This window comes from Danio rerio, chromosome 3 (genome assembly GCF_052040795.2).
Source record: "Danio rerio strain M-AB ecotype USA chromosome 3, GRCz13ab, whole genome shotgun sequence".
NCBI lineage: Eukaryota > Metazoa > Chordata > Actinopteri > Cypriniformes > Danionidae > Danio > Danio rerio.
Genome location: NC_141023.1, coordinates 6666266 through 6683123, shown reverse-complemented (window position 1 = coordinate 6683123; position 16858 = coordinate 6666266). Strand labels below are relative to the sequence as shown.

Below are 16858 nucleotides of genomic sequence, written 5' to 3'. Positions count from 1 at the left end.
GTGTGAGTTTGGTGGTCATAACTCAAAAGCTCTAGGAGGAGATACGTTTTGTTTTTTAGTCTCAGAAGAAAAATAGGATAACAGTAGTCTGGCTTGCTACACAAGCCAGCCTAATAAATGTACAGTTGTTTCTTCTTTTGAATTACAAAAGTGCACATTGTGTTAATATTCAATTTAAATCTTTTTAAATAGCTACTCACTGGGTAGAATCTGTGAATTAATTTAAAAGACACTTCTCTGACTTGGTTCACAATAAGATATTTGTGTGGCAAAAGCCAAACTTTTCTCCAGTTTGAAATATTTGTAAAATTGCTCCAGTAAGTAATAACATATGATTTTGCAACAACTTCTTTCTGAAACAAAATACGGATTGATTTGTTAGTTGAGTTTGGAACAAGACAAGCTTTGCCCACTGTTGTTTCAAACGGATCACAGAGAGATGGTGTGATGCATAGAGTTCTGTTCAAGCCTTTAAACAGTGTAATAATTCCTGCAGGAACAGCATCAAATACAATGTCAAATTCTTTTGGTGAGACAGGAAAATTGAACTTCTGTAAGAACTCATAATATAAGAGCAAAAAAACATTTTCATTACAGAGATCATGAACTAAAATAATTTTTTACAGATCACAAATGACCCTATTTAAAATGTAATAAGTTACACTACTTTTAGATTACTTTATAAAAGTAAAGTAACTAATTACATTTAATTACTTTTTGATTACTTTTAAGATTCTAATGGACATTTTCAACAATCATTTTCAAGCATTTATACTGTATATGTATATATATGTATATATAAATATATATGTATATATAAATATATATGTATATATAAATATATATATATATATAAATATATATATATATATATATATATATATATATATATATATATATATATATATATATATTAGCCTAAATAAAACAAATAAGACTTTCTCCAGAAGAAAAATATTATCAGACAAACTGTCCAAATTTCCTTGCCCTGTTAAACATAATTAAGTAAATATTTATAAAAGAAGAACAAATTCAAACGGGGGCTAAGAATTCTGACTTCAACTGTATGTATGTATGTATATATATATATATATATATATATATATATATATATATATATATATATATATATATATATATATATATATATGTGTATATGTATGTATGTATGTATATATTTATTTAATTACATATTTATAGCTTATATTTGATTTTTGATATTTGATTGTGATTACACTGATTTATGGTCCATCCCTTGTAAAAAGGACACTAATTAATTAAAATAGCTGAAAAACAAACAAATACTTAACAGACAAGTGTGAAGTACGAAAACTTTATTTCTGAAAGGCTTGCAATAGAGGATTAAAGTCACACACAGCCTCCAACACCTAAGATATAGTTTTGATACCAAAATGGTGTACAGATGAGCAGTCCACACTGTGGGAATCTCCCTGGAGAGACACCTGTCCTGCTGCAGGGTTGAATAACTTAGCTCTTATCACATATTTACAAAACATGCAGCTCCCCATCCATCTGGACACAAACTTATTATTGCTGCATTCTGAACATTTTCACCACATTGTAATCTCAACCTCCATATAGACAATATATACGGATACAAAAAGTCTCTTAATGATTATTTAGGCGACAAGAGAACAGATGTCAGACTTTTTGGTTATAATGTGAAGATCCTGCTTTAGTTTTCTCACTCAGAGGAAGAACACACACACAAAGAATGTTCGTCTTCTTTAAGGTCAGTCTAGTCTCTCTGGCAGGCATCTTATCAGCATGGCAGAACACACATGCCCGTACACACACACACACACACACACGCACTCTGTGAAAGCAGACTGTTACCAAAAAAATTCAGCTTACAGCAGAATTATTTTTATATTCTAACTAGCAGTAAAATCTTTCCGGCAATGGATATTAGCTAGCTTGAGCAATTTAAAAGTAGTTGTGTGATCACAAAACATAAATTAAAAACACAGTGCTTTGGCTTCGTGAAATTATGCTACATAAGACACACTAGCAGAATAGTTTGCAGGCTGAATAAAAATGCTAACTCATTCTCTGCCAGTAGGTGGCACCTATTGACCAGCAGTTGTATTTATTTGTTTATGTTTTAAAACAGGATAAGATTAAAAAGTAATCAGGTGTAAAGATGACTCTGAGGGTTGTGGATCCATTTGCAAGCTTTTATTGGAATGACACAATAATCCTATAGCCACTTTCAATGCAGTGTTAGTGACTGAGTAGATAAGCAGCAACAGTCTAGACAGTACTCAGGGTTTGCTAAAGATACTCACAGGCGAGATTCTAGACTATGGTCAATGCAGGCAGCATACGATTATAAACGGTGATATAGGCTATGGTCAGGGCAGACAGCGTATGGTTATAAACGATGAAACAGGCTATGGTCAGGGCAGGCAGCATACGGTCATAAACGGTGATACAGGCTATGGTCAGGGCAGGCCGCATACGGTCATAAAAGGTGATAGAGGCTATGGTCATGGCAGGCAGCATACGGTCATAATCGGGGATACAGGCTATTGTCAGGGCAGGCAGCATACGGTCATAAACGGTGATACAGGCTATGGTCAGGGCAGGCAGCATACGGTCATAAACGGTGATACAGGCTATGGTCAGGGCAGGCAGCATACGGTCATAATCGGGGATACAGGCTATTGTCAGGGCAGGCAGCATATGGTCATAATCGGGGATACAGGCTATGGTCAGGGCAGGCAGCATACGGTTATAAATGGTGATACAGGCTATGATCAGGGCAGGCAGCATACGGTCATAAACGGTGAAACAGGCTATGATCAGGGCAGGCAGCATATGGTCATAAACGGTGAAACAGGCTATGGTGAAGGCAGGCAGCGTACGGTCATAAACGGCAATACAAGCTATGGTCAGGGCAGGCAGCATACGGTCATAAACGGTGATACAGGCTATGATCAGGGCAGGCAGCATACGGTCATAAACGGCAATACAAGCTATGGTCAGGGCAGGCAGCATACGGTCATGAACAGTGATACAGGCTATAGTCAGGACAGGCAGAAAGCGGTCATAAACGGTGATACAGGCTATGTGGTTAGGACAGGCAGCATACGGTCAAAAACAGCAATACAGGCTATGGTCAGGGCAGGCAGCATACAATCAACAAATTAAAAATCAGGCAGTTGGCATCAGGATAACAGTTAGGATATACAAGAAACAATCCGAAATTTTTGCAAGCAAAACAAGACTTCGCACTGAGACTGAAAGATGGAGGGAGAAAGAGGGAAACAAAAACAGGCACAGACACTGGGCTGTAACAAACATGATTATATTATTTTACTCACAGTAAATGCACGGCACTGTGTCTACATTATTCTACTGTATTCATCCATACATTCTCATTTGCTTATCCGAGGCTGGGTCACAGTGGCAGTAATCTCAACTTAAAATCTAGATCTTCCCCAGCTCCTCCAGGGGCATTTCAAGATGTTTACAGACAAGCAGAGATAAATAATTCCCCTCGGTTGGACAAGCTGGGAACAACTCCCTAGTAAGGCAGATTATTCAGGGTGTCTTAGAGGGGTGAATAATCAGAGCCATGCCATCTTGCTACTGTGGTGCCTCAGGGCTCAGTTCCTTGGACTGTTTCTCTTTTTTATTTACATGGCATGATTTGAAGCATGTTGCTTAACTGCTGGTCCAATCCCTTCTGCTTAGGCTGAACTTATGCAATGCTCTTTTTTTTCTGGCCTCCCAACTACTTGCTGGCTCACTTTAAGTTTCAGGCACTGCCATTTGCCTACAAAACAACTACAAAGCACCAATGTACTTGCACCCCCTAGTTTGTAGACACAGTCACTTCACCATAAACGGGCATGACTCCAGTAATGATCATGGAGTGCACCTGTGACACTATTTAAGAGGTTCATGGATCTTGCCTCACTCTCTTATGTTCTTTTGTTTGTTTGTGCTTTTGTTTAAAGAGTATGTTCTTGAGTTTTTTTTCTTCTAATTGTTGTTGCCACAACTTCATAAACCCCCATATCCAATGATCCAATGATCATTTACCCTTGACCGGGGATGGGCAAACTTAGTCCTCGAGGGACAGTGTCATGCAGAGTTTTGTTCCATACTAATCATACAACACGAACCTGCTATTCTGTGTCTTCAAGATCACTAGAAACCTATAGGCAAACGTGTTTGATTAGGGTTGGAGCCAAACTTTGTAGGACCAAGTTTGCCTATCCCTGTTCCAGACATTATTTGTTAAATGTAAATAAACTTATTTGTTTTCTTGAAACTCAAATTGTGATATGGCCCCTTTGAGCCAGGCCATGCACTCTGCCACTAAATATCAGTTTATGGTAACATTCCATAGGGGCACAAAATCAATCGCAAGGTCTTTTACCAAGGTCAATCTTTTAGGCCTTTTTGTGAACAGCTGTGAACTCCATAGATATATACACTAGATGTCGCCTGGCCTATTGTTGTCTATTGGACGGAATGCGTCAATAGCGCCGCCATCTTGCTACAGGGTAGCGCTCCTTTGAAATGAATGCGGGACCAAGTTACAGTGGAGGACTGTGGCTATCCAAATCCAGAGATATACACATATACACATATATCTGTGATCAGGAGTTTTCCTGGATGTTAGTATGCAATTTTTTTTTCTAATTACGAAAATTATAATTTTACATCACTTTTCTACATTGATGGATCAGTGACCGCATGGGCATTCCTGACAAAAAGCTTGTGTTTGTGTGTACAGAAATGTACTATTCACCCTCCTTGTTAAATTTGATCTAATCATGTCCTGAAACACAGCTCCTCTACTGCTTTCACTTCTCATACTGACGGAGGGAGCGATTCGCTTGTGAATGAATCCCCCGAACGACTCTTTCACTAACCGACATTAATACAAGTTTCTGGCAGCACAGCATCTCGTTGTCATATTTCCTTTGCATTGTTTGCTGATTTTATTCAACAAAACTAGCATATGCCGAGTGTTTAGTGTGAATAATTACCTGATTAGCACGAAAGTTCAGAACATACAAAAACAGAAAAAAACCTTAATATTACCAATGTTCTGCCTTTGTGCTTTTTCTTTGTTTGCTCGTTACTACACTTGTAGACAGCGCTAAAGTCCCGCATCTTCACGTAATAACACTGTCTTGACTAGTGCGGTTGAATGACATTTGTCCTGGGAGCACTGTTACAATGTAGCACTGTACCTATTGACGCATGCTCAGGGTCCCTATGCGATATCTAGTGTATTTATCTATGTGTAAACTGCTGAGTCTAATTGAGCAAACACTGCTACTTAATTCTTGACATGAATCAGAATATAGCCATCAGTTATAACAATAACACTAGAGGAGTTTAGTAGACTGTATTCCACCTCTTCAAAGCAGTGCGTTATTGTGAATGAGTTGTCCAAATATGTGCAAAACAGCTAGGCATAGTTTTGCTCTGATCCTATAATAACACAGCTGATCCAACTAATCAAGGTGTTCAAGATTAGTCTTGAACACCTTGATTAGTTGGAGCAGGTGTGTCTGATTGGGGCTGGAGCAAAACTGCAGAGCTGCGGACCTCCAGGCATTGACTTTGAGACCTGATCTAGAGCAGGGATCACCTTGAGGTCAAGTGTCCTGCAGATTTTAGCTCCAAACCTGAACAATCAAACACCTGAACAAGCTAATCAAGGTCTAAAGCTGTGGTCACACTTGAGTTTTCTCCCCATAGACTTCTATTTATACACACGCGAATGCGTCAGACCAGAAATGCGGGGTCATGCGTTAAGTTTCACTGGTCGCTGCGGTGCAAAGTTCAAGCTTGGTGAACTCTGACCTGCGAAATCACATCACTTGACTGCGTGAGACCAATCGATGATCAAAACACGACCTCTCTGGACAGAAATTTAAAACATGGAGCAATCGCTTGCTTTTTATAATATCTAATAATCTTGTTTAATCCCACCTCTTTTCACAGAGTCGCACGACAGAATTTCGCACACACAAACTCTAGTGTGACCGCAGCTTTACTAGGTATACTTGAAACACCCAGGCAGGTGCGTTGAGGCAAGTTGGAGGTAAAACCTGTAGGGCTCCGGACCTCCAGGAAGAGATTGGTGACCCCTGATCTACAGTAATTATTTATATTCTTAATATTACACATCAAGTGTTTCAAATGTAATAATCAGACCTTGAGTATACCCTGCTGATGGAGCCAGATTTTGAAAAAGTGCACCATAGTCATCATCGATAAGATGTAGTTGTTGTGTACTTGATGCAGTCTTCTTATTTTAATTTCAGGCCAGATGGAGGAGACACGCCATCATCTCAAAACAACAGAAACAACCGAATTGCTAAAGAGAAAAGCCAAAAAATGTTTCACCTGCACTCAGTGTGGAAAGAGTCTGTCACACTCTCAAAAAGACTCTCAAGGTGCACATGAGGATCCACACTGGAGAGAATCTATTCACATGTTCTCAATGTGGGAAGAGTATGACATGCAAACAGACTCTCAAAAACCACATGAAGGTCCACAGCGAAGAAAAACCATTCACTTGTACTCAGTGTGGAAAGGGTCTGAAATCCAAACCGAGTCTTGCTTTTCACATGAGGATTCACACTGGAGAGAAACCGTTCACATGTTCTCAGTGTGGGGAGAGTTTCAGACACTCATCATCCCTTAACAGACACATGTTGATCCACACTGGAGAGAAAACACACAAATGTGATCAGTGCAGCAAAACATTTTTGAGGTCTTCAGAGCTGAAGAGACACCTTAGAGCTCATACAAAGAATCTTTTATGCCCTTCGTGTGGAAAGAGTTTTAAATATCTACACAGTTTAAAAGTTCACGAGAGGATCCACACTGGTGTGAGAGAGTTCATGTGCTTTGAGTGTGAGAAGACCTTTATGACGGCTAAAAATTTAAAACTACACCAGAGGATTCACACCGGAGAGAAACCTTACAGGTGTTCACACTGCGACAAGAGATTCAGTCATTTAGGAAGCCTAAAAAACCATGAGAGGACTCACACTGGTGAGAAACCTTATAAATGTTCACAGTGCGACAAGAGATTCAGTCAGTCAGTAGGCCTGAAATCACATGAGAGGATTCACACTGGAAAGAAACCTTACAAGTGTTTACTTTGTGGGAAAAGATTCCGTCATGTGGGAAGCTTGAAGAAACATAAGATGGTTCACACTGGAGAGAAACCGTACAAGTGTTCACACTGCGACAAGAGATTCCGTCATTCAGAAGTCCTGAAAATACATGAGATGATTCACACTGGAGAGAAACCTCACAAGTGTTCATCCTGCGACAAGAGATTCAGACATTTGGGAACCCTGAAAAGACATGAGCGAGTTCACACTGGAGAAAAACCGTTTAAGTGTTCACAGTGCGACAAGAGATTTAATCACTTAGAAGGCCTGAAATTACACAAGAGGAATCACACTGGAGAAAAACCTTACATGTGTTTCCACTGTGACAAGAGATTCAGTCATTCAGGACATTTAAAAACACATGAGATGAGCCACACTGGAGAGAAACCTTACAAGTGTGGACACTGCAAAAAGAGATTCATCCGGTCAGAACATCTGAAAGTACATGAAAGGATTCACACTGGAGAGAAACCTTACAAGTGTTCACGCTGCGACAAGAGATTCATTCGGTCAGGACATCTGACAGTACATGAGAGGATTCACACTGGAGAGAAACCGTACAAGTGTTCACGCTGCGACAAGACTTTCAGTCAGTTAGTACATCTGAAATCACACAAGAGAAGTCACACTGAAGAGAAACCTTACAAGTGTTCACACTGCGGCAAGAGATTCAGACAGTTAGAAAACCTGAAAACACATGAGAGGATTCACACTGGAGAGAAACCTTACAAGTGTTCACACTGCAGAAAGGGATTCAGTCGTTCAAGACTCCTGAAGTCACATGAGAGGATTCACACAGAGGAGAATCACAGCTGACTATTATCTTGAGTGTTATTATCTTGAATGAATACTGATGTTAGAGGTCAATGACGTTTCTGGGAAGAGGATTTGCTTGGTATGCATCTTAACTTGATATTTTTTTAGCTTTGACTAGCTGAATGCAAACTTGATTGTGCCATGTGCAGATTTCTATTCCTTAAAACATCACAGTCATCTGCATCACCTGGCATCTGGAAGTGGAGCAGATGCGCTGAGGAGACACACAGAACCTGAACTCAAATCGTGAGTTATCTGCTTCATATCATGTTTAACAGCAGTATGCAGACCTTGCTGATGTATTTGTGCACGTATAGAAAGTGTGTTTGTGTTGTTCTTATTTAGATCTGATTTATATCATGAGTGGGATGTGCCAAATGTATGTTTACAGCATTGTTTAGTATCTATTAGGCTTGCTTTAGTGTGCAGTATTAATAATGCTGGAAATATAAACACTTTACTACTCCACAGTTTATTGTTTCGACAAGTTAGTACTTGACTAATTCCAATGGCGGCTAGTCAATAGGGGGCACTCTATTATCTAAAGATAGGGGCTGATGAACTCAGTCACTCGTTATCCTTCAGCTTAAGCCTGGTTTATACTTCTGCGTCAAGTGACCGGCGTAACCCACGGCGCATGCAACGCGCGTAGCTGTGCATTTATACTTCTGCTCGCTGTCTCTGTTGGTCTGCATTAACACTTCCGAAACGCTAGTTGGCAGTGAGGTGTTAATGTGTCTCTGTGTCGAGTTTCTTCACTGCTGTTTTGCTATTCTGAACACTTCCTGGATGTACAAGTGGCTCAAACTCGCTCATTTTAAGGCTGGAACCGGTGGACGTGCAACAACTTTAACTATGAGGTAAACACAGAACAAAAATTTCCATCCAGAGCTTCTTCACGGGACTCCACACTTGTAAACAATCGCTCCATTCGCGTGGCTCTCGGTCCCGCCCAGACTCGTCAGAGCTACCAAGCCGACCAATCACAGAGCTTGCGCTACACGTCGTTGCGACGTGTAGTTAAATTTTTTGAGAGGTGCACGTCAGTAACGCCGATGACCATGGCGTAGGGCTATGCGTCAACGCCGTAACATAGGTGTGCGTTTGACGCAGAAGTATAAACCAGGCTTTAGTCTCTGATTTATCAGGGGTTGCCAAATACTCTGGCATATGTTTTATGCATCAGATGCCCTTCCAACTGCAACACAGTTCATCCAATTCACTTATACTGCATGTCTTTGGATTGTGGGGGAATGCTGAGCACAAGAACATGAGGAGAACATGCAAACTCCACACAGAAATGCCAATTGGCCTGGCCGGGACTTGAACCTGCGAACCACTGAGCCACCGTAAAAGTATATCAAATATATTACATTATATATTTCAAATCCATGATTTAATGTCTACAAATACACACGTTGTGTGCACAGGTTGCTGACTGGTGCCAACCAAATTAGGAAGTCATATGTTTATAAATCAAGTGACTTGATTGGCTTGAATCAGATTTGACTGAGGACTTTTCCACTTTAGTCTTTTAAATAAATCAGAACTGTTTCAAGAACAAAAGCTTAAATCGACTCATTTCATATTTCCAGCAGCGCTTAGCCAATCATGGTCATGCATTTGGGTTTTCCCAACACTGTCTTCGGCAAAGGGCTTTGCTGACAATGCTTGGTGAAGCTAAAATGGAAGATTGGCCCAATCCCAATTCCACCCATTAGCCATGGATGGGCAGACTTGATCCTCGAGGGCCGATGTCCCTGCAGAGTTTTGCTCCAACACTAATCAAACACACCAGAACATGCTAACCAGTGTCATCAAGATCACTAGAAAGCTACAGGCAGGTGTGTTTGATTAGGGTTGGAGCAAAACTTTGCAAGACACCGGCCCTCCAGGATCAGGTTTTCCTATACCTGCCCTTAGCCCTTCCTCCGTCTCTTTTTCACACGTTCACTTGGTCATATGCAAGCAACTAATGTGCAATTATACATTGCATTTGTCAAGCATGACCATACACCCTAATCACTTTACTATTATGTGAGGGGCTCTTTCCTCACCGTCACCAGTGTGCAGTCTTCACTTGGATAACTTGGATAATGCGACGACAGCCACAGGGCAACGGTGCCACTTGTAGGTGGAGTGCAAAGATAGCGATAGAACCACTCTGGTGGATTGGGATGATTGACCCACTTTCCCCACTTTCATTTTTAAAAAAATCTCTGTCCACATGAAAACGCAATGTGTACGTTAAAGGTACGCCAAAACAACAGGTGGCGATAATGACACTTTTGTACAGAGCTCACACCAAGTGAGGAATTATGTATATTTCACATGTATTTGAAGTCAAGTCAATGCAAACTTGAGAACAGAGGCAGATTACTGTCCCACGGTTGAACAATCTGGAATATGCTATACATTTGCGCGAATGTGCAGAATTTGCCTCATTCTTGTTGTAAGAGTTGAAATATTGCAAATATTTTGATAACTTTGAAAATTCAAAACATGAGCTGAAAACAGAGACTGGTGACTCCACAACCCAGCAGGTGGGAATGCGGGAAAAAACAGTTCCTGCTGCATTTGCATCTGAGTCTGCTGAAACTCGGCTTCAACCACCCCAACTCACACATATAGTCATTTCAATGTTTGAATGTTCTAGATTAACCAAAGTGACTTTATGTATCATGTTTGATATCATTTGAAATGTCTCAGTGCGATTGGTACAATGGTCTCATTCTCTCAGAAATAGACATAATCAAAACAATAAATATATAACTGCAGGCATTTGAACCACTGTGAAGGGTGTGACTTTTCCACTAAGTGTGAATGCCTTTTGTTATACACACACCCCCTTCCTTGAGGGAATTCTTGGATTATTTAAGGTAAGGTTTGAGAAAGGCTCAGGGCGATTCTGCCTAACCAGATCAGCCCATAACATGGAGCCCGCTCCATGTTATGTATATTTCAAAGTCAGGAATGCATCTTTTCATCTTGGATTTGTCTTTGATAATTTGATGTTTTGTATTGATCGTTTATGAATTGACTGATTGAATTGGCATAATACACTTACCTGACCAATAAATTGTTATGTTTTGAATTATTCAAACAGAGTTTGTGTTATTATCTCTAGTAGATTGTGGTAATTTCATAGCACCACAAGCCCCTGTACAGGTTAGTAGCGGACTAGAACACGGTAGACGGAGCATTGCGGCACGCTATACGATGTCTCTAGAACTCCGACTAACACATTGGCATTAATTCATGTATACTTAGGCTGTAAAAGGATATCTAAGGGGATAGTCCTTCACCCAATAAACTCATATTACTATTTAGATAGTATAGTGATTATTCAAAGTTACTAATAGTTTAAGTATGACTGGTCTGCTTAATTCTATAGTAATGATCATTATATAACTAAATAGCTCTGTTTGATTTAGGAGGTAGCAGACCTATGGGGACCGCATAAAAAATATCCTAATCTGAGTAAGTAGGGTTCTGCCTTTTTAGGATAGCGTCAATCGCCACTGTTTAATGACCAAGACTGACATGCTTGTGCTAAAGAAATTTTATACTCGGCCGGTACAAGATTCAGGATGTCATAGGAATCCCAATGAACGAGAATAACATAAAATGATGAACCGAAGAGAATATTCAATCATAATCTAAAATAATGTGAAAGGAAACAAAATGACCTTATCAATGTTTTATAATTGGAGTCAGATAAAACGAGGATAAATATATTAATATTCTAAACCACCTCATATTAAAATTGGAGTCAGATATGAGCTAAGTTTAATATAAATCAACATTGTGCACTGGAAAGACCGAACATGCAGTGAACCTTCATCCACCAGTGGATACCGTCATTGGACCAACTGGCTGGACCCTACAACGTCTTCCATGTTTGGTGTGATCCCAGTTATGTTGGCCAGTTAGACAAACAAAAACAGCGCACATTCAGACGTCATGAGGCAAAAACTCCAGATGTAGTATACACACAACCACACTGTACCCAGAGTTTTGGAAAAATGTTACCCTGGCTGGGGTTTTCAGCAAATTTCAGAATCAGTCACCCGATACTCTGTTTTGATGTGGACAAACAGCAAAACCGCATAAAAAATGAGTTTGTTAAAATACCTATGTCTGTGTGGACAGGGCCTTAACGTCTTAGTTGAAGGATGCCACTCACTGACAGAATAGCATCCCCTTCACTAAACTGGGGCTTTAGGACACACACAGACCGCAGGTTGAGCACCTCCTGCTGGCCTCACTTTCAACACCAATAGTGTTCTTAAGTGCTCTCGCATCCAGTTACAAACCAGGCTCAGCCCTGCTTCAGTGTGTCGCCGGTCTTGGGCTGCAGGCTGATATTGCTGTGGCCATGTGGAGTTGTGCACACACACACATCACGAGTGAGATTATGCAAAATTCATATACACGCCACGGTTTTATGACCTGCCGAAATCTGAAACAATCTTGTGAAATTCCACAACCAAAACATGAACAGAGAAAACATAACCCACTGTTAAGCCCTCACTGTTCAGTGAGTTTATCCTCCTGATTGGTCAACTTCAGATAGATTGACAGATCTATCTAAAAATTTTGTGACATGTTTAAAAATAATCAGGGGCAACACAGTGGCTCAGTGGTTTGCACTTTTGCCTCACAACAAAAAGGTCTCTGGTTTCAGTCCTCACTGGGCCTCGACTGTGTTGAATGTGCATGTTTTCCCCATGTTGGTGCTCTGGTTTCCCCGACAGTCCAAACACATGCAGTATAAAGCCTGGTTTATACTTCTGCGTCAAGTGACCGGCGTAACCCACGCCGCATGCAACGCACGTGGTTGTGCATTTATACTTCTGCGCGCTGTCTCTGTTGGTCTGCATTAACACTACCGAAACGCTAGTTGGCAGTGAGGTATAAATGCTCCTCTGTGTTGAGTTTCTTCTCTGCTTTTTTGCTTTTCCTGAACACTTCCGGGATGTACAAGTGGCTCAAACTCGCTCATTTTGAGGCAGGAACTGGCAGACATGCAACAACTTTAACTATGAGGTAAACACAAAACAAAACTTTCCATCCGGAGCTCCTTCACGGGACTCCACACTTGTAAACAATCGCTCCATCAGGCTCGCATCATTCACGCTGCTCTCGGTCCCGCCCAGACTCGTCAGCGCTACCAAGCCGACCAATTACAAAGCTTACGCTACGCGTCGTTGCGACGTGTAGTTAAATTTTTTGAGAGGTGCACGTCAGCGACGCCGACAGCCAAGGGCAAAGGGCTATGCGTCAGAGCCCTAGCATACGCCGGCATTTGACGCAGAAGTATAAATCAGCCTTAAGGGAATGGGATTAACTAATGTAGGGGGAGTGCGGGGTTCATTAACTTGTTTGCGCCCCACGCTTTCGGTGTTGAGCCGCCTTAATTTGTTACATTCTATTTTTCTAAGGATTGTGGTGAATGCGTTTTGAAATTATTCATAATATTATGTTTTGAAAATGCATTTTTTACTCATATTGATCTAATCTTCATTATATTGATCAAATACTCATGATTTGCATGATTTGAAGTTTGTTTTATTAAATGTTTATGAATTCTTACCTATATTATTAAATACTGTTATGTCCTATATGTTTTTTTTTTTAAGTTTTAACATGTGTGTGATCAACGTCATCATTATTGGACGTCAAAATAACGTGTCCTTAGACGCTTTTTAGACATTGAATTTCGGTCACCTGACATCACAACCTAAGCCTAATATATTATTAATGTCTTATGGCATTGTGTACCTGCTGGGTACACTCTACATTTAAAACCAGTTTTAGAGCCTGAAGACGAGACTGAACAATATTAAAAGTGGACTGTAAAGATTGTAAGGTCTGGAAAAAGCACAGAATAAATTCACTGTATCATCAGCCTACAAATGATGAAAGGCATTTGGAAGATTTTCACACAAGTTGTTAATGTACATAGAGAATAATAAGGGTCCTAATACCGATCCCTGAGGCACTCCTTTGGGCACCAATACGGATAAGTAAGTCAAACCAGCCATATGAACACACTGTGTTCTGTTGGACTAGTTGGCAAACCAAGTCGTAGTGGACATGCCAATCCATGTTAAAGATTTAATTAAAAGTGTGTGGATCAACCGTGTCAAATGCCTTCGATTAATAAAAAGGGAAGTGCAATAATTTTTACAATCTATTGCCTGTAAGAAGTCCTATAAAACCTTTGTTTGAGTGTAGCAGAGACAGCGCTATGTTGCTTTCTGAATTCAGACTGGTAATATGATTTGAGATTCGAAATTTTTTTGTTAAATAATTTTGCAGTGATACCATAATTTAGAAATTACATGCAAATATGAACACCCTTGAAAAAAAAAAATTCTGCCTATTTTCATCTAACAACAACGTGTTTTGCATATCCGTCATTCTCTGAATGAATAGTCTAATGCCGGTTCACACCAGACACGGAAGAAGCATCAAGCGCGAGTGATTTACATGTTAAGTCAAAGCAAAGGCACGAATAGGCATCCTGTGGCACGATACGTGCAAATGAGGCAGCGTAAATGACGCGATTCATGCGAACGAATTGGCGCAAGTTGATGATTTTGCCTGATTGACGCACTTAACACGCGTATCGCTTGAGTTGGAAAATCTTCAGTGGACATTCGCGCTGCGTTAACCAATCAGAAACGTTCTCCAAATTTTCTTCTTGCAAATCCGCATCTTGTTCACATGCTAACAGCCCAATTTATTCACAGCACACAGCATAATCCTGCGTTAACACCAGACGCAGAAGAAGTGTCAAGCGCAAGTGATTTTAATGTAAAGGGAATCTAATACTCTTCTGCGGTTTATATCTTTTAGATTGATCCTGTGCGTGAATGTACTTTTCTTTTAACTATTGTATTACTCAATTATTTGTAAGATGATTTGATTATTAAAACTTAATGTTCAGTTTCAATTTATTTTTTTCAGTTATCAATTTATTTTTTATTGCTCATTTGTATTTTTGAAACATTTTAATAAATTTGCATCCTCCTCTAATCTTAGCATCGTTTTGTTATGAATGTTGTTTATTCTGAATGTACATTTACAGAGATTTAGGTTTAAAAAAAAATACTATTATTTACTAGATATTACTGTTTACTAATAATAAAACTATATTGTTGTGCCAGAGCCAGCAAATATATATTTTTGTTTATAATCAATTTAACTAAATTAAGAGGTTTTATTCAACAATTGTGGTACTGTATATAGGACAGATAATGCACAAGATGCATATAGCTGTTCTTCAGTCTATTTGTTCTGGTTTTGATTGTTTTGATTATTAGCGAATATATATATATATATATATATATATATATATATATATATATATATATATATATATATATATAAAACAGTTTTTTTTAAGTTTAAACCTTAAACTGTGATTTGCACTGTAAAGATGAGGGCCCTAGCATGAGATATGTGACTCTTTCAGTTTCTTTGTCATGGGTGGAAAAGTACTGCAGTTTTGTGCTGTGACCTTGAAAGTGAGAGCGCACAGGAGAAACGTAGGAGTAGGAGAAAAAGTAGGAGAAAAGCCTCCCTTTCTTGGCACACTGACTATCTGACTTTCTTTTGTAAGACTGAGCCCGAAACTGAACATTTACTCACTATTTCCTTCCTTATCTTTACAAGTTTCTTTTTTTTTTTGGTTGAACACAAAAGCAGATGTTTTGAAGAACACTAAAAACTATTGACTTGGATAGAAAACAAATACTGTGGAAGCCAATGAGTCCAGCATTCTTCAAAATATCTTCTTTAAATGTTCAGCAGAATAAAGAAATTCATAAAAGGTTTGAAACAAGCCAAGGGAAAGTAAATGAAGACAGAAACCTGTTTTACTTTCATGCAAACCTGTGTATATATGTATATCATACTTTCATGCAAACCTGTATATATGTGTGTGTGTGTGTATATATATATATATATATATATATATATATATATATATATATATATATATATATATATATATATACACACAGTTGAAGTCAGAATTATTAACCCTTCTTTGAATTTTTCTTTCTTTTTTAAATATTTCCTAAATTATGTTTAACAGAGCAAGGAAATTTTCACAGTATGTCTAATAATGTTTTTTTCTTCTAGAGAAAGTCTTATTTGTTTTATTTCGGCTAGAATGAAAGCAGTTTTAAATTTTTTAAAAAGCATTTTAGGGACAAAATTATTAGCCCCTTCAAGCAAATTTTTTTTCAGATAGTCTACAGAACAAACCATCGTTATACAATAACTTGCCTAATTACCCTAACCTGCCTAGTTAACCTAATTAACCTAGTTAAGCCTTTAAATGTCACTTTAAGATGTATAGAAGTGTCTTGAAAAAGATCTAGTAAAATAATATTTACTGTCATCATGGCAAAAATAAAATCAATCAGTTATTAGAAATGAGTAACTAAAACTATTATGTTTAGAAATGTGTGGAAGAAATCTTCTCTCCATTAAATAGAAATTGGGAAAAAAAATAAACAGGAGGGTGAATAATTCAGGGGTGCTAATAATTCTGACTTCAACTGTGTATATATATATATATATATATATATATATATATATATATATATATATACACACATACACATTAAAACACTTCTATACAGCTTAAAGAGACATTTAAAGGCTTAATTAGGTTAACTAGGCAGGTTAGGGTAATTAGGCAAGTTATTGTATAATGATGGTTTGTTCTGTAGACTATTAAAAAAAATATATAGTTTAAAGGGGCAAATAATTTTGTCCCTAAATGGTTTTTAAAAATTTTAAAACTGCTTTTATTCTAGCCGAAATAAAACAAATAAGACTTTCTC

At 38.7% G+C, this 16858-nt stretch overlaps 1 protein-coding gene across 7 annotated transcripts in view; it reads left to right on the top strand.

Moving 5' to 3' along the window:
- Positions 1-11097, top strand: part of LOC101884644 (uncharacterized) — a 40594-nt gene extending 29497 nt beyond the window's left edge. For 3 of the 7 annotated variants that reach the window (XM_087243612.1, XM_087243613.1, XM_087243615.1), the window contains one exon: positions 6318-11097. In XM_087243612.1, coding sequence (XP_087099738.1) covers positions 6456-7994 — 1539 coding nt within the window. In that variant the 5' untranslated portion in view covers positions 6318-6455 and the 3' untranslated portion in view covers positions 7995-11097. Of the gene's footprint in view, positions 1-5994; positions 6151-6317 lie in introns of all 7 variants that reach the window. The other 4 variants (XM_087243617.1, XM_087243614.1, XM_087243616.1 and 1 more) reach the window with 4 other exon arrangements.
- The last annotated feature ends 5761 nt before the right edge of the window (positions 11098-16858 follow it).